The following is an 18876-nucleotide window of genomic DNA, read 5'->3' as shown; positions in this document are numbered from 1 at the left end:
GGGAGCTACATGAAGGTGCAGAGAAGCAAATGGCAATCTATGGCACCAAGAAACTGCTGGTTCCATCTAATTTCTTAGCAGAAAAAAGATGGCATGGAAAGTTGAATAAAAATGGAGGTGAGATTAGCCAATAACAAGGTGCAAATAAGGTGTAAACTGGTTGCACTTAGTGAGATTGAGTTTTCTGCTTAAATCCTGAAGTGAAAATCAGAAGTTCTTTTGCCTTCAGGAATCTAATTTTTTTCATTCTCGCTGTATTTTCCCAACTTTGCCCGCATCGTTCAAGGCCTCAGGAAATTCCGCCATAAGTATACATAATATATTTGAAAATTTTGACTATTCCCAATACAAGTGATGCACTATATTCAAAACCCTACGCGCCAAAATGTATCATCTTAAAAAAAAGGGGTTCTGTTTAAAGTGACCTTGGCAAGTATCTACTGTATTGTACCATGCAATAGGTTTGCACCCACAACATGGTAAACAGGACTGCAGGAAGCTGAAGTCTGACCAATGACTATTTCCTCTGAAAAAATTGGTTTATATAGTTAAATAGCTGCCAACCAAAGCAAAGTACAGCAACTGGCAACTTCTGAAATGATTCTGAAAACAAGTTTTTCAGACTCTACTCCAGAACAAACACTGACTGAATCAAGCAGTGGGTAAACGGTCTTAAAGGGTTAGCTGTGCTATGAACTGAAAGGTTCTATTTACGGTCTAGTGTATTCTGGCATTTTGAAAAACTGAGAAAGCATATGGAACCATTTGCATTTAATACGGTCACCAAATTTACTGTAAACACTGTGGCTCCTTAGTGTGGCAAAATAACCCATTTTGCACACATCACTCTGAAAACACTAACTGAAGATTTCTTTAATTAAAGCTGCAAATGACCAAGTCATGGATAATCCAATCATAAATTGTAAACTTTGCTGATTTCCTGTACATATTCAGGTGCAGCAGGCAGCAAATGGGATGTTGACATACAAGACTATCATATACAGCAGAGGTGGTAGAGGCGGGCACGATAGCATCATTTATGATGTATCTAGATGGATACATGAATGGGCAGGGAGCAGAGGGATACAAATCCTCAGAAAATAGGTGACACGCTTAGGTAGAGGATCTGGATTGGCGCAGGCTTCGAAGGCCAAAGGGCCTGTTCCTGTGCTAGAATTATCTTTTGTTCTTTGAATGATTTTGTTCTCCTTGTGAGGATGGACGTTTTGGCTATAGAGTGAGTGCAACAAAAGGTTTACCAGACTGATTCTTAGGATGGCAGGACTGATGTATGAAGAGAGACTGCATCAGTTAGCACTGTGTACACCAGAGTTTCGAGAAATCGGGAGGTATTGTAGAGAAACCTAACTGTGTAGCAGGACCAGACAGGGTTAATGCTGGGATGATGTTCCTGATGACTGGGGTGTCCAGAACCAGGGTCAAAAGGACGAAAGGCAAGTTATTTATGACTGAGATGAGGAGAAACTCCTTTATCCAGAAAGTGATGAGCTGTAGAATTTTCTGCCACACAACACAATTGAGGTCAACACATTGATCCCTTTGGCCCTAGGAACTATAGATCTTACTACTTATTGAAACTATTCAACGGGTATGGGGAGAAAGTAGGAGCAGGGTACTGATAAGGATGATCAGCCATGATCATATTGAATGGCAGAGCAGGTTTAGCAGGCTGAATGGCCAATACTGCACCTATCTTCTATATTTCTATTAATCACACCTCTTGTGTCGTAAAAGTTATTCATGGAAGACAGCTGGGATTTGTCATGCAGAGTGGTGCCAGCAGTGTGGGTTCAATTCCTGCACCAGGTGAGTTGACCATGAAGGAGTTGCCTTTGCAACCTTTCTGCTTGCCTAAGGCATGGAGACCTCATGTTAAACCATTACCAGTCGTGTCTCTCTCTGGTCCATTGAATACCTTAACATTGAAATATTATAATTAAAAATTTTGTCAATACGGAACAGGAAAATAATTTACCTCTACCGTAAAAATTAGTGATAAATAAGTGGCTTTGTTCAAAATGCTTTTTAAAAAAAAGAAAAGTCACTGCTACTTATTCCTTCCTCATTTAAATTTTTGAAATTCAAATTAAAGTAGTAATTAATAATAGCATAATTTATATTAATAACTTAATTCCACAAATACGTTTTATACAATAATTACCAAATTTACCAACTCAATTGTTTTGTTTATTTTAATACATTCCTGAAAATTACATGTGAAATACTTTTTTTGATTTTTTTTTACCCAGAACAATAATTTAGCTCAAAGCCATGATTTGAAGATGCTGGTGTTGGACTGGAGTGCACAAAGTTAAAAAATCACACAACACCAGGTTATAGTTCAACAGGTTTAATTGGAAGTACACTAGCATCATTCCTTCCACCTGATGAAGGAGCAGTGCTCTGAATGCTAGTGTGCTTCCAGTTAAACCTGTTGGACTATAACCTGGTGTTGTGTGATTTTTAACTTTAGCTAAAAGCAGATTCTTACAACACTCTTCAAGTTAGCTACATAATTTTAAAATTACTTGAAGACAACTTGAAGAAACATTACAAGTACTTTATTCAAATAAAGAGAACATTGAATCAAAACCAGAAGTTGCAGAGATAAGAAAGTAAGTGGGAAATAGAGAAAAACATATTAGACTCTCCAGATCATAAACACCTTATAGCTTTAGTCATTTGAATTGTAACCCATACGTTTTTAGAAAGTATGTTAAATAAAGAAGCTGGAATCAAACAACAAATCACAACCACTCATTTAAAGGTTTGCAGAGATTGCTTAGAAATTTATGACCAATGCTTCCTGGTCTGAGATTCCAACCAAGTGTCACGAGCCCATCTCCTCTACCTCTTGCCTGACATCAGAAACCCTGCAATAAGCCCAAACATTCTACCCTTTCAGTGAATCACTGAAAATGATTTTTGAAAACAAATTCAGACTTATCAATTCCTTAATATTCTAATGTACACAGAGTTATTAATAAAAAGATGTAAAACATACTTTGTATGTTGAGTCAAATTTAACCATTTCAGTGGTCCTTTGTGCGCTTCCATTCTGTAATTATCTTTTAATGCAAGGCCTCACTCTGAAGCCGGGTTTTAATTGGATTTTCTTTTATAAACTGACAACAGCTGGAGAAAGAGTTCATCCATGTCTCTGTTTTCTGTACGCAGAATGATTTCAGGATCACCTACTATGAAATCTATCCAGCAACAGGAACTAAATGGGAGAATAGCTTTGTCTTTAAGATTAAAAAGTTGTTTTCCTTGTCTTCCAAAAAGATTTGGAACAATTTCAAAATTGAATTTTCAATAATTATGATCAGTTGCTAAAATAAAGTTAAGAACTAATAAATAAACTGTTTTCTATTAAGGATTACTCAAACACCAATGGATTAGCACAATTGTTAATGTATTTTCTTTGAATAAAGATGGTTGATCAAAAGTAGGTTGTTTTTGAATCAACTTTATTTTGATTGTACATATACTGAATAAATATCTATTGGAACCATTGAAATGCGTTTCTTGTTCATGGAAACTTATATTTGAAGATTGCAAGTCAGCAATCATACTAAAAGTGCACTAAAGGTATGTTTTCTGCATTTGCATTCCAGGAACAGACTGAAATCTCATACTGGGACACTGCAACTCAGCAGCATGTCATTTTCTGTCCAGTAAATTTAAGGACATTCACTGGAAATTGGTAAAAGTCATCTTTAAATATGCAGAATGAGTTTTGATATTGTCATTGGGGTATAAATGGTATTTTAAATGTAGAGGCCTGCATGGGGAAAACAGATGTTGCTTTCCTCTCCATTCCAGATTAAAGGAATTTCACAATTATTGTGCTTTCTTTGATTTATATAAATAGCTAATTCGGTTTTCACCCTTACTCTAGTATTACCAAAAATCAGATGCTCTCTGCAAGCACAGTGGGGTTGCACATGGATTAAAAAATGCCACTTACAATAGATAGAAATGGTATTCATTAGGAAAGCTCTGCAAGAGTCTGTACCTTTTGATTTTTTTTTAAACAGAAGTTTTTGGGCTCTGCGTTGAGTTAGCAAGTCCATCTGGTGAGAAGAAATATCTTGGATTGCATCTCCAATACACGCTGAAAGATTTGATTTCAGCACAGAGTGTGGTGAGACAGATAAAATGGTTGAGAGGAATGAGGAAGCTGCTAACCCAACAATGGTCCCTGCAAGAAGTGCATCTACAACCGTATTTGATATGGTGCAAATGCAGCTTGGCTGAGGTACCTTAAAGGTTAGCAGACTATGCAAACCTATCAAGAGAATTCAAGAGAGGCAAGAATAATGACTAAAATAAGTATTATGTTGCTGTAAATTTGTTTGAAGTATGACTATAGCATCTACACAAATGTTCAAAGAATCAGAGGCAAAGATTATTCAAGTAATTGTTCTTCTCAGACAGCCAGAAATCAGAGACTAAACTGAAGTAACAACATGGGAGATGCAAGTGCATCAAAAAAGTTTGTTTCTTGTTAAATAGGAACATCATCTTATCTGTAAAAGATCACTCGTTCCATGGAAATGTAACACAGTGCTTCCTGTGATGCAATGCAATAGGAGGAAATGGATATTTGTACAGTTAAAAAAGGGCTTTTATTCCTGTTCTCTTTAATTCAACTGAGTTTCTTTTTTCTTTGGCACTGCAAAAGGGAATATCGCACCCTCTGCTCTTCCTACTTAATGGTCTATAACTTCCACTTTCTTCCAATCTACTCCAAATGGCATGAATAAGGAGGAGATTGGGGGGGGATGGGGGAGGGGGAGAAAGAGTCTGTGGGTTGCATGCATCGTAATATTGCTGGTGGTCATGTTTTAACAATCATATCAGCAGCATTGCCTGTATTGTTTTGGGGAGTGGGGAAGAAATCTATGAGACATTATTTTACATTCACCTATCAGCAGCTTCGCAAGTTGGAGAGCCCCAAATTCTCACGAGATGCTTGCCACCCTCCTCCCCACTCCTAACCTGGCAAAAACATGGAGCAGGCAAATCTAAGGATGATCCACCTGCTCACACCCAAACTGAAGCAATTAGTATTCAAAACTATTGTGCACTTAAGGGTCACTTTCCATATTGATGGGAGAGGACTCTTGTGGTGCTGTGGTAATGTCCCTAATTCTGGGTTAGATAGTCCAGGTTCAAGTCCTACCTGCCCCAAAAGTGTGTCATAACACGTCTGAACAGGTTGAGACCAATGGGAAGAAGTCCAGAATGTTAACCTCCATGGGTCCTAGGCAGGCATCTCCATCAAATACCTCTTCCCACAATGGCGCATTTCCACAACCAAGATTAACCCTATGGGTGCTTTCCCTCCACCCCAGGTGTCTCCATTAACCATCAAGACTCCTACCTCCACTCCACAAGATGCCCAAATTTAATCCTTTCTTGGACTTGAGGAGTTAAGAATCTGATGTCACTTTAAGTCTTCAGTACTGGCCCCTTCTGCCATTGGTGCTACTGGAAATACAGAGCAGTGGAACTTTCAGCCCTTACACAAATGAAATAATATAGAGACCTAGGGGTTCAGACTCCTCTTTCTTTGAAATTTGTGCCACAGGTAGACCGGTTAGTTTAGAAAGTATTTAGCATGCCTGCCTTCATTGCTCATGCCTTTGAGTATAAGAATTGGAACATCATGTTGAGATTGTACAGAATGTTGGGGTGGCCTCTTCTGAAGTGCTGTGTGAAGTTCTGGTCACCCTGCTATAGTCAAAGAATGTGGTGCTGGAAAAGCACAGCTGGTCAGGCGAAATCTGAGGAGCAGGAGAATGCCACCCGAATGCTTTTCCAGCACCACACTCGTCGACTCTGATCTCCAGTCCTCACTTTCACCCTGTTATAGGAAGGGTATTATTAAATTGGAGAAGGTTCAGAAAAGATTTACGAGGATGTTGCCGGGAATGGAGGGTTTGAGATATAACAGTATACCGGAAAGGCTGGGACGTTTTTCTTTGCAGTGTAGGAGGTTGAGGAGTAACCTTATTGAGTTTTATAAAATCATGAAGGGACACAGATAAGATAAGTGACAAGGATCTTTTCCCTAGGGTGGGGGAGTTCAAAACTAGGGGGCATATTTTTAAGGTGAGAGGAGAGAGATTTAAAAAGGACATATGGAGTACTGTTTTTTGCTTTTATACAGTGTGGTTAGTGCATGGAATTAACTGCCAGAAAAAAGTGATGGAAGCAGGTACAGTTAAAATGTTTAAAAGACATTTGGATAAATTCATGACGTGGAAAGGTTTGGAGGGATATGGGCCAAGCACAGGCAGGTGAGACCAGTTTTATTTTGGGAACAAGGTCAGCATGGACTGGCTGGACTGAAGGGTCTATTTCCCTGCTGTCTAACTCGGAGAGTCCTGTCTCCAGCCAATGAACAGCAGGTCAGGCAGCATCCAAGGAGCAGGAAAATCGACGTTTCAGGTCGAAGCCCTTCATCAGGTTCTGGCCCGACAAATTGATTTTCCTGCTCCTTGGATGCTGCCTGACCTGCTGTGCTTTTCTAGCAACACACTCAACTCTAATCTCCAGCATCTGCAGACCTCACTGTCTCCAGCCAATGAACACTTGAGGTGACAGAGGGGGTGGTGCATTTTCCACTGACTCTTGGGGTGGTAGGCTTGATGACCTGCCATCCAAAAATTCCTGCTCACTAAAAATTAGAGGGAAAGTCTAATAAAAAGAAGGTACGTTGAAAAAATAGTACGCAAGGAAAAATTGCAAGAAGAAAGCAACTAATGGAATTAATACAAATTTGCAGAAACCTTTTACAAAGTTGAACCTTGTGAAATGTACAAAAACGACAAGTTCAAACTAAGTTGTAGATTTGTTTGAAACAGCACGAAATTACATGTTAGTTAAAAACCATTCATAGTTCTACTCATTCCTTAACCACATCATTTTCTGTGCTGTTAAACATTTGGAATATAAATGACAAAAGCTTACATTACATCAAATGGAAAGAGTTGGTACCATCAACCATTCAATAAGATCCTGGTGATCAGATTGTGGCCTTAACTCCATTTTGCTGCCTGCTCTCCGCCCCCACCCCACTCCAGCCTATCACCCTCACCTTGACCTCCTTCCACCTATCGATTTCCCAACGCCCCTCCCCCAAGTCCCTCCTCCCTACCTTTTATCTTAGCCTGCTGGACACACTTTCCTCATTCCTGAAGAAGGGCTAATGCCCGAAACGTCAATTCTCCTGTTCCTTGGATGCTGCCTGATCTGCTGCGCTTTTCCAGCAACACATTTTCAGCTTCACAAATATCACCCCCACTTTCCAAACCAGTTTGGGATCCAGTGAGCTTATATGGATGTCAGAGCAGCAGTAGTCACTGCCTCCCCAGTGGTGTACTGTTCAATGAAGTTAATGGGCTAAGTGGTCACACCCTTGATTGTGGGAAAAGCCCGCCACCGCCGCAGCAGTACTTCATTTGGCAGGCCTTTCCAAAGAGGAGGATACACAAGTTTCCCGCCAGCTTTCTAGCAATTGGGAAGACCCCGTCACCTTTTAAATCCAGTCCAATGCGAAGGAGAAGAAACCACGTTGGAGCACACAGAAGGAACGTGACAAGCAGAAACTTGCTATCTATCATTACTACATTCCAGGGTTATGTTACAGATGAAATCCAGTTATATGATATGGGAGGGCAGAGAGGGAAAACACAGATTTGCACATAGCTCGAGTGGCGTTTGGCAGTTTAGTGGTACAAATTTGAAGGTTAAAGGGAAAAGTTGCAAAAAATAAAGTGATGTTAACTGTCTTAATTTGTTAACCACTTTCTTGTAAAAACAGACAGGATAAAATAGGTCATCACAGCAAGTTTTGCCTTGCACCTACATTTGTATCACAAGGAACAGCTTCTAGAAGACAAAACTCCCTCTGAACTGGCTGATCCAAAGATACTGAAAAAGTATTTTGGGGTCAGTTAAGTATGGGTGTGTCCTGTTGTTGGTCACAGGTGAAATTGGGGATGGGAGGGTACATGTGACAAGCAAGGGCAGATGAGATGAGATGGGATGTGGTTATTGAAAGCTTAAATCAAGCACCACATGTCTGAAAATGAGATTCTCCCCACCTCCCCCAGGGATCTTTGCTGGTTTTGTGCTGTTATCTGAAGAGGAGCTAAAAATTCTTTAATGATGTACACCATTTTTTAAACCTTTGTTACTAAGACTGGTGAAATATAAGCTGAATGAACTACTCAGCAAATTTGCAAGATCTCTCTTTGTTGTACCTGTCTTTTCATTTGTAATATTTTACAATCAACCACAATTTGTCCCCTTAATTTATTTTTTTTTAAATGATGATGATTCTGGGCTTCAGGATATCCATGTTATTATTCAGTGCTTGCTGTGTTTGAAACTTGCCTTGTGCTTGTTTCAAATTAATCTTGTAATTTTTTTTTCTTTCAGTAACCAACTGATCTCAATTTAAATATCATTTTAAAAAAAAGTCTTGGTCAAGACCATATCAGTAGTGCATACAAAATGAATAATCAACCTTCAAAAAGATACTTGAAGGAAATACTTGAAGGAAAATAGAGTCCCGGGAAGTATAATACTATCAAGACTGAATTATGAACGAGTTGACTCTGATTCAGTGGGTTGAATGACCTCCTCTATGCTGTACTATTTTCACTTCTATAGACAAACTGATGTATTGGACAGACACATAGAAGATAAAAGTTAAAGTAAGTGTAAAGAAGAGTGAAGTGGTGCATTCAGTGCTTTAACAACTTACCCTGTCAATATTAACCAGAAGTTTAACTCCACTGAAAACATCAACACTTTAGCTGTAGAAGTAGGCTCTGGGTACTTGACTAGTGGCACGCTTCATACAAAAGTCACTATATAGTCTACGCAACTAAAGTCAGAACTAGGACAGAATAACACACTACTGGTCTAGATGGATAACTTTGAAATAATCACCAAAATAATTAAAATCTATGTAATACAATGCAGATCCTCACGATTGGAATCATGGTACTGGGCTCAATGTCCAGTCCCTTCTTTCCCTGTTGTACTATTTACTACCTACAGCAGCCAATTGTCAAATTGGCCTGAACCTCTAGGAAGCTTTGGTTAAGCTACAACTAGAATACTGCATCCAGTTTTCAACACAGTTTAGGATGGATGTGATGTCCCCAACAGGGTGCAGAGTAGATTTACCAAAATACTTCCAAAGGTGGGAGATTTTATCTACAAAGGGTAGGTTGGCAGTTAAATTGGTTTTCTCTTCTCTTGAAGTTAAAGAAGATGGAAGCGAGAGTTGATAGAAAGATGCAAGATGACGACACTTTTGGAGAAGATAGACTGGGAAATGTTGTTCCCATTAGCTGGTGGTAAATGAACTAGGGGACACGGATTTAAAGTTTATGGGCAAGAGGTGCAGGGGAATGTGAGAAAAAGCTTTTCCTAAGCACAGCAAGTGATAATACCTAGTCACCTCTATCTTTGTGAATGTTAGAAGCAGAAATATTCAATGATGTCAAAAGAGAGTTGGAAGGGCACTTGAAGGTTTTAAACAAACAGGGCTATTGGATAGTATAGTGGAATGGAACACTGTCAGAGTCAGCAGACCCTTTGGAAACAGACCCTTCAGCCCAACTCATTCAGGCTGGCCAAGTTTCCAAAACAGAACTAGTCTGATTTGCTGGTGTTTGGCCCATATCCGTCTAAACTTCTCCTATCCACATACCTGTCCAAATGTTTCTTAAATGGTGTAATTGTACTCTTCTCTACCACTTCCTCTGGCAGCTCAATTCATATACGCACCACCTTGTATGTGAAAAAAATTGCCCCTCAGATCTTTTAAATCTTTCCCCTCTCACCTTAAACCTATACCCTCTAGTGCCCTATCCTGGGCAAAAGGCCTTAGCTATTCACCTTATCTATGCCCCACATCATTTTATAAACCTCTATAAAAGGTCATCCCTCAGCCTTCTATGCTCCAGGGAAAAAAGTACCAGCCTATTTACCTTCTCTTCATAATTTAAACCTTCCAGTTTAATAACATCCTTCTTATAGAAGAATAACCAGAACTATATGCAGTGTGCCTTACTAATATCTTGCACAGCTGTAACATGTTGTCCCAACTCTGTACTCAATGTTTTGACCAGTGGAGACAAGAGTGCCAAATGCCTTCTTCATCACCAACTATCTGTGATACAACTTTCAAGGAAGTGTGTACCTGCATCCTTAGGTCTCTGTTCAACAACACGCCAAGGCCCGATCATTAACTGTATAAGTCTTGACCTGGTTTGACTTCCCAAAATGCAATACCTCGCATTTATCTAAATTAAACCCCACCTATCACTCCTGATTCAAAAGAGCTAGCATAGACTCAATAGGCTGACTGGCCTCCTCCTGTGCCACAAAACGACAATATGAAATTTTTTTTATTCATCATGGGATAAGGGCATCACTGGCTAGAACTGCACTTATTAACCATCCCTACTTGCCCAGTACAGTATCAACCATTTGCTGTGGGTCTGGAATCACGTGCTATCCAGATCGGGTTCGGGGGGCAGATTATCTTCCCCAAAAAAGGACATTACTGAATCTACAGCTATTGACAGTCAGTCGTCATCAGGCCAACTTTTTAATTAAAATTTCACCATCTGCCATGGTAGGTATTTCAACCCATATCCCAGGTCCCCAGAACATCTGGATGACGTGTCCAGTGACAATACCACTAGATCTTCACCTTCTCTATTCTCACAGCTTTATCATATACATTAATCTTTACAATTTGAACTAATTTGCATAACTGTTTGCCTTTTGATATTGTGATACTCTGACTAATTATTCCAAAGTCTGTTAACTTTGCTACAGCTAGGGAGGCTTTGTTTACATAACATTTATAGTTTTGGTTTTGTCTTTTTTTAAATTTATTTGCTGTAATGAAATCAATCTTGTTTAGCACACTGAACAGTTATAATATTGGAGATAGAGAAACAAATACCCAGTGATTTATTTGTAGCAATCATTTTAAATCAGTGAAAATGTACAGGGTTCCTAAATATTTAAGAATACTTCTGATTTCTTTACAGGAGGAGGAAAACCAAGATTTAGAGTAAGTTTATATTAAGCCTTTGGGACTTGGACCTTCTTCTGAAGTGTATCTTGGCTCAAACAACCCTAGAAAGTTGAATCTATATTCAGTGGAATTAAACATCCTCTCTGGATATTAAACATTGCAATCTACATTTAATTTGATTTGTAATCCACTTCAAATCACATCAAAACTGGACTTAATGTCTTATTGTACATCTGCATAAACTAAGAAAGCAAATATTGAAAAGTGTTTGACCGCACTGGCATTCACTAACTCGGATCATTTCAGACTGAAACAAAGGCATTCTTTAAAATCTAGAGATATTTTAAATTTTAATCAAAATATAATTTATTTGAATAGAGGCATCATTAGTAATGGATGCTATATTTGGAGCAGGATGGAGTTCACCGTTTTCAGTCTAGGCTGACCATAATCCCAAACTAAACTAGTCCCACTTGCTTGTGCTTGGCCTACATCCCTCCACACATTTATTTTTCACATACTTATCTAAATGTCTTTTAAACATTGTAATTGTACCCTCATCCACCACTTCCTTTGGACGTTCACTCCATCCACGAACCACTCTGTGTTAAAGAATGGCCCCGTGTCTTTTTAAAATCTTTCTCCTTTCACCTTAAAAATATGTCCCCTAGTCTTGAAACCCTTCACCTAGGGTAATAACACCTATCATTCACCTTATCTCTACCTCATTATTTTACAAACCTCTACCAGGTCACCTCTCAACCTCCAACCCTCCAATGAAAAAAGTCCCAGCCTATCCAGCCTCTCCTTAAAACTCAAGCCTTCCATTCCTGGCAACATCCTGGTAAATTTCTTCTGAACTCTCTCCAGCTTAATAATATCTTTCTTATAACTGGGAGATCAGAAGTGGATAGTCCCAAATTAGTGTCAGTACTTTTGCAAGAGTGCAATAACATAGGTTTTCTAGTCTTATCACGTACATGTCATGCATTTTGAAAGGGATAGCACTGCCATTGATCAAAATATTCACAGCTGAATTTCAATTATTGCATCTGCTGACATTGCTCATTGACAAAGGTCTCTCATTTAAAATCAGATCTAATTTTGGACCATAGTGAGTACCAATTTCTATTAATGAAACAGATGGAACAAACAAAGCTGCCTCTAGTCTAATTCATCCTACACTTTTTATTTTATATTCCCTTCTGGGATATATGTCAGTATCACTGGCTGACCAGCATTTATTGCTCGTCTCGAGCTGCCCCACTCGCTTTAATAATTTCTATGGTATTTAAGAATTAAGAAAAAGATTCAAAATATTTTCAAAACTGTACAGAGACATACAACAGATCTTTGCTGGATGGTTAAGCATACATTTTTAAATATATCCTGTAGTTAAAAAATGATGATGTTGGACTTTAGACTTTATAGCAGTACTACAATCTGCCAGCCGGGCTGGCAGAAAAGTCTAACCACATATCAAACCTCAAACTGTAGCATTTATCAACGCCAATGTGCATTGTTAAATTTACTGTACTGCGAATAGAATTTAAATCACTGCTTTTTCATTTTGAAGAAAGGAATCTATACTCATTATAATGTTGTAAATACACTCTGCAATCAAGAAAAATCCTCAAGCAACATTTCCAAATCTTGCTTAAGTAACCTGAAAGTGAACTGAACTTTTAAAAACAAAACTTAATTTTACATGAAAATAGTATTAGTATTCTTGGCCGAGAGGATTGCTGTCAGTTACTAACCAAGGTACGTTATGTAAATGGAAAACAGCATTTTTAAATCATGCTTATTTCTGATTTCAAACCCAGATGTTCCAAATACTTTTATCTCCATTAAAAAATGAATACAAATAGTATAAAAGGTGTCAGAAATCTTTTTCAGTATAAATATAGTTGGTCAAGTGAGAATCTAGAATTAAGTCTCACATTTAAGTCAAAGGAGCTAGCATTTACAGCACTGCTAATTGCTGAACTTTGTTTACTATTCAACCTTAAAGCAAATTCAGATCTACATATTTTTGTTTAAACTCCTCAGCTCTGTCCAGCCAACATCCAACTTCACAATTTCCTGTTCATTCTAAAGACAGGAACACTGGCCACTGCAAACTCTGTTATTACAATGGTAGAACAAAGGAAGCAGACAAGCGACGCCAAGAATCGCAATGTATTACAATGAAGAAGAGTTACAATATTACAATGTGGCAATGCCAAATCTTATACACAAATGGATATTTCAGCTTATCATCTTTATTTGGCTGCAGATAGTCAGAAGGACAAAATTTATGCCCTGCTAAATTTAGAATAAAAAACAATTTCATTTATGTCTAAGGTCACTTATGCAACAAGTATATATTGACTATGCGGAGAAAGTGAGGACTGCAGATGCTGGAGAACAGAGCTGAAAATGTGTTGCTGGAATCGACGTTTCTTCAGGAAGAAGGGCTGATGCCCGAAACGTCGATTCTCCTGTTCCTTGGATGCTGCCTGACCTGCTGCGCTTTTCCAGCAACACATTTTCAGCTATATTGACTATGCAGCAACCCTCTCTCATAAATCCAGTACAGAATGCAGGCCAATCTTCTTTATCCAGATTGGTGAAAACGTGGAACCCACTATCACAAGTAGTAATTGAGGTGAACAGCACAGGTTCATTTTAGGGGAATTATGGAAGAATATGAGAGAGAATTTTTAGAAGATATGCTAATTGGATTAGATAAATTAAGGTATGAGGAGGTTCATATGGAGCACAAACACAGGTACAAGAGTTCAGCCAAAATATTCTGATTTTTGGTTATAAACTCGATGTAATGTAGGTTGAATGAAACATATCAAATTAATTTTATTTTCCACGTGATAAAACTGTACCAACTAAAATCGGGGATCACCTCAGAAGATGACACAAACACTGGACAGTAACCTAGTTTGTATTAGTGAAAGTTCTGATAATGCTATTTTTAATTTAACACAACTTATGAAACTACCAAGAGTAAAGAAAAAAAAATGTGGTATACTGCTTGTGTAGTTTTGAGGGGACCAATGTGGCCAGGTGAATGGATCATTTGTCCCTTGTCCATTCAAAGCAAGTGCTGTTAAGTATTTAGCTATACTACTCCCACTATATTTCACTCTTCACAACTTTGCCAGAGGGGAGGAAGGTAGCTAAATTAAGTTATTGAATTTATCCAAGTTTCTTTAAATGATCTGGAAAACCTAAAAATAACATCTGTTTAGGTGAAATAAAGAACAACTTCTGAACAAATGAGAAAAAAAAATGATCTGGAAGGTGTCTCTTTTTATTAAACAATGATTTTCCTTCCATCTTTTTGTAGTCGGGTACACTCAGGACAGAAAAACCAGGATGGTGTAGTCACAGCTCCAATCAAATTGACCTTCAATGATAACAACAAGCAGACCATAGCACGTCAGTGCACTGTACATACAGTACATAATGATCAGTTCTACTAAAGTCAATGGAATTATTGAGAAGGAGGTAGAAGAGGTAATCCATACTACATTGCCATTTTGCTCACTCCCCAATTTGAATTTCCTGGATGACTTATGTTACACTTAGAACTAGCTAACCAGAAATGACAAGAGATAACACAACTAAATGGTGAAGTTGTATCAAATGTTTTATATTTTGTGACTAAATTTAAAATGTAAATATTTTTGGAGAAATATTATATTCAATTTTATATATTCATACATTTACAAAGTGAATAGTTCACTCCCTCAGATTGTACAATGTTCAGGAAGTAAAGCTGAATGGTCAGATAGCCCACAAATGTGAATGTAGGTTCCACGTCAACAAGAGAGAACATGAGGCAGTATTGAAGAGGAAGCAGGAAAGTAGTAGTATTATTGTTGGGTGAGATAAAAAGGTAGGGGTAACTGATCCTTAATTATTTACATAAAGTGGATGGACTATTAATTATGGGGGCATGTGGTGCTGAAATGGTGATGTAAGCATGTGCCTACTATTCACCCAACCTGGCAAAATAACTAAGGTGCGGCCCAAATCTTCGAACAGAGATCATTTCTCCATGTTTTACTGTATTCCAAATCATTTTAGAATTGTGCAAATATTTTGTTGCTGAAAGTTTTTAGACTCTAAACATTCACAACAAATGCTTTTCTGTCCTACTACAGCAGGTTATCTCACATTATTAAAACATTAATGCAACTTTCATTCAGTAGATTATTTATCATGGTTAAACAAACCAGGGTGTTTCATAGAAATGTTTTCAAACCAAGTGTGACATCAAACTCCAGGAAATATAGGACAAATAACCAAAACATTGATTGAAAAGGTTTGTTTCAAGGAATTTCTTAAAAAGGAAGGAAGAGAGATCAAGAGCAGTAGATTCGGAAGGGAACTCTGACAGCCATGCCTTCAGATTTTTAGGCTTTACTCTCAAAAGGTAGACTAGTGAAAAATGGGGATGTACAAGAGACCAGAAGCAGAGGAGCACACACATCTCAGAAGATTGTAGGGGTGGATGAGGTTACAGAGATTTAGAGGGCCCCATCATGGAGAAATCTGAAAACAAGAATCTTTAAAGTGAAGGACAATTGGACTTGAAGCTAATATTGATCAGCAAAGGGTAATGAGTAAAAAGTGATTTGGTGCAAGTTAATGATCCCAGCTGAAGTTAGTTCTAGAAAAGTCAATCTCTGACTGAAACCTGCATTGACACCATTAAACCCTTCCTATTCATATACCCAGCCAGATGCCTTCTAAAGTTGACATTGTACCAGCTTCCACCATTTCCTCTGGCAGCTCATTATAGGCACACATCATCCTCTGCATGAAAGAGTTGCTCCTTCAATCCCTTTTAAAATTTTTCCCCTCTCACCTTAAACCTATGCCTTCTAGTTCTGGAACCCCCACCCCAGGGAAAAGACCTTGTCTATTTACCCTATCCATGCCCCTCACGATTTTATAAACTTCTATAAAAGGTCACCCAGCCACCTCCAACACTCCAGGGAAAACAGCCCCAGCTTATTCAGCCTCTCCCTGTAGCTCAAAACCTCCAACCCTGGCAACATCCTTGTTAATCTTTTCTGAACTCTTTCAGGTTTCTTTTCCTTTCAGGCATTAAGGAATGCAAGATACAACGACTTAAAGATATACCCAAACCCCTCTGGAACCTCTTCCCTAACTCCGACTCCATCTATTCTCCTCACTTCATCTCCTGTCATGTATTTACTCACCTATCTGACCTTCCACTCTGATGCTGAACAGGTTTTGAAGGGTCACTGGACCCAAAACATAAAACTCTGCTTTCTCTCCACATATGCTACCAAACCTGCTGACTTTTCCCAGCAATTTCTATTATTGTTTCAGACTTTAGCTTTGTTTTTTTTATAAAACTATGCAGATCAGTTACTGAACCCATTCACAAAAGTCTGCTAATCTACTTTTATCCCAGAATAAAACATTTAGTAAAAAAGAAAAACATTAGCCACATTGCATTAGACAAAAAGGCTGGAAAAATGTCATTAGAAAACCAGCAAGGGATTCAAACTCTCATCATTCCTTTTATCCCAGCAATATCCTTCCAACACCAAAGCTTCAAAGATCTCCCATTATCTCCCTATAAAACATGTGCTGCTCAGGCTGGCATAGTCAGAGCTGGTTTCCTTCCTGTAAATTTCTGCACCTTCACTAGTTGCTTTTCCTTAAACTGATATCTCTCCCAGAAACAGCCAAACAGTAAACTAAACTCAATATTACTTTAACCTCAGACCAAATACAAGAGTACTCTCAACTCAATGTCTGTCTGTCTGACACTATTCCTTACTCAGTATAACACCACTCTTTGGCACATAAACCCGCTGACTGGCTGATTCCCTTTTCAATTTTTGTGTGTTTCCTGAAGCAACAGCAGTTTTATTCTCTAACTTTAATGCACTAACCTTCTCAACCCCATCCCTTTAGTTCAGTTATAATAGAAAGGGATTCAAAAAAACAGACCTCCAGATCTCTCAGCACTAAGCTCACAAGAACATTTCCAAAGTGAAACTAAAATCTGGCCTCCATCTAACACATAAAATTACAAAAATATAAATTCAGCTTAAGTTATATATTGTTCCAAATACAAAAAAAAACTGCAGAGAGCACAGTTTTAAATAAACACGTTTATGGAGAATAGAAAATGGGAGACTGGCCAGGAGTGTGCTGGAATAGTCAAAGCTAGTGGCCACAAAGGAAGGATGGGGATTTCAGCAGCAGTTAAGCAGAGGAAGCTTTTCTGACAAGTAGCATTAAGCACACTAGAAGTTATGCTACTGGTAACCACATCCTTTATAATACATGTATTATATAAACAGATATTGTGGCAGGACTTCAAACAATAGAAAGAAGAAAGTGCTATGTCTGACATTTTTCACTTTTCCTTCAATAATTCTACCAATACAATAAATTTACCTCATCATAATTGTTGGAGTCTACTCCAATACTTTTCCCTTTGTCATAGTGGTTGGGGTCCATTCCAGTACTTTTCAAATTGATAATGTGCACCTCTTGAGGAAGACCTGTCGTTCCTCCACTTGCACAGCCAGATGATACAGTAAAGCTCTCCAGCAAAGTTTTAACTGGATGGGATTCATCCACTGGTCTAAGCACACAATCATTTCCCACCAGAGGACCTGCAGACAATATTAAGAAAAAAAAAAGTTTACTAACAAAATTAATTGAAATTTCTTTCCTCTTGATTGTGAACAGCAATTTTCCTCAACATGCACGAGGAGCATGCACAGCTCAGTGCAAATTGTACAATCAATCCTTTTCCCCACCAGTATAATTTATTTGCAGGACTATGTGGAAAGAAATGGTGTCTTATGGCATAATTACTTTAACAAACAGAGTAAAGAACCTACACAGAATCCAATTATCAAAATACACTTCTAAAATAAAATCCATCAGACAAATCATCAGACATGGTCTTTTACCTGAGTGAACAAAAGATACATGTTCATGAATTATCGGCTAGCTTCAGGTACTGCTAACTCCAAATCTGTATACATGAAGCAGTAACATCTTTTGATTAACTTGTTTCGCAGAAATCTAACAATAATGGATGTTCTTGACTAAGAACTTGCATTTTATGTTACAATTTTGAGTTTTAAAAAGGAACACAATAATAATGGAGACTAAGGGGGAACGCAGCGCACCTGAAGCGGGTTTGGTGGCAAGAAACATTTTCAGACAAGGTCGCAGCAAATGGGACCCCACCGCCATCCTGTTTCTGTCCCAAATAATTCTACAGTTTGTACTTGCCAATCCACTAATCCTCCTATTCCAGTTCAATGGAAGTTATTTTGTAAGCAGTATTTTGAAAGCAAAGAGATCCTGTGGGGGAGTGCCTCATTCAAAAGGCATTCCATTTATTTAGAGGGCAAGCAAAAACAGAAAGTGACCCTTCAACAGAACTGAATTCAAAACGTTAACTCCACAGATGGTGCCAGACCTGCAGAACTTCTTCAGCATTCTGCCTTTTGTTTTGGATTTCCAACACCCATAGTTATTTGTTTTTAATTTAATTATTGGGGACCTGGTTTGGGAGATGGGGATAGGACCATTGAAATTCATCTGCTGTCCATGCTAAAGTCCCCAACCCCTCACAAACCCCATCCTATCATTACTCACCTGTGCTTCCAGTCCCTCATTGGATCTTTGGTGGGTGCACTGTTACCAGCAGCCAGCATTTTTCTGGTGATGCTAACTAGTGGTACACTGCTGTTGTCCTCAAATCA

The 18876-nt window shown here is 38.4% G+C and overlaps 1 protein-coding gene across 2 annotated transcripts in view; it reads right to left on the bottom strand.

Moving 5' to 3' along the window:
• tgfbr3 (transforming growth factor, beta receptor III) overlaps window positions 1-18876 on the bottom strand; it is a 184518-nt gene that overhangs the window by 101531 nt on the left and 64111 nt on the right. For both annotated transcript variants that reach the window (XM_072574698.1, XM_072574697.1), the window contains exon 3: window positions 17549-17769. In XM_072574698.1, coding sequence (XP_072430799.1) covers window positions 17549-17769 — 221 coding nt within the window. The remainder of the gene's footprint in view (window positions 1-17548; window positions 17770-18876) is intronic.

Source organism: Chiloscyllium punctatum, chromosome 7 (assembly GCF_047496795.1).
Source record: "Chiloscyllium punctatum isolate Juve2018m chromosome 7, sChiPun1.3, whole genome shotgun sequence".
Lineage (NCBI taxonomy): Eukaryota > Metazoa > Chordata > Chondrichthyes > Orectolobiformes > Hemiscylliidae > Chiloscyllium > Chiloscyllium punctatum.
This window is presented reverse-complemented; position numbering and strand designations above follow the sequence as displayed.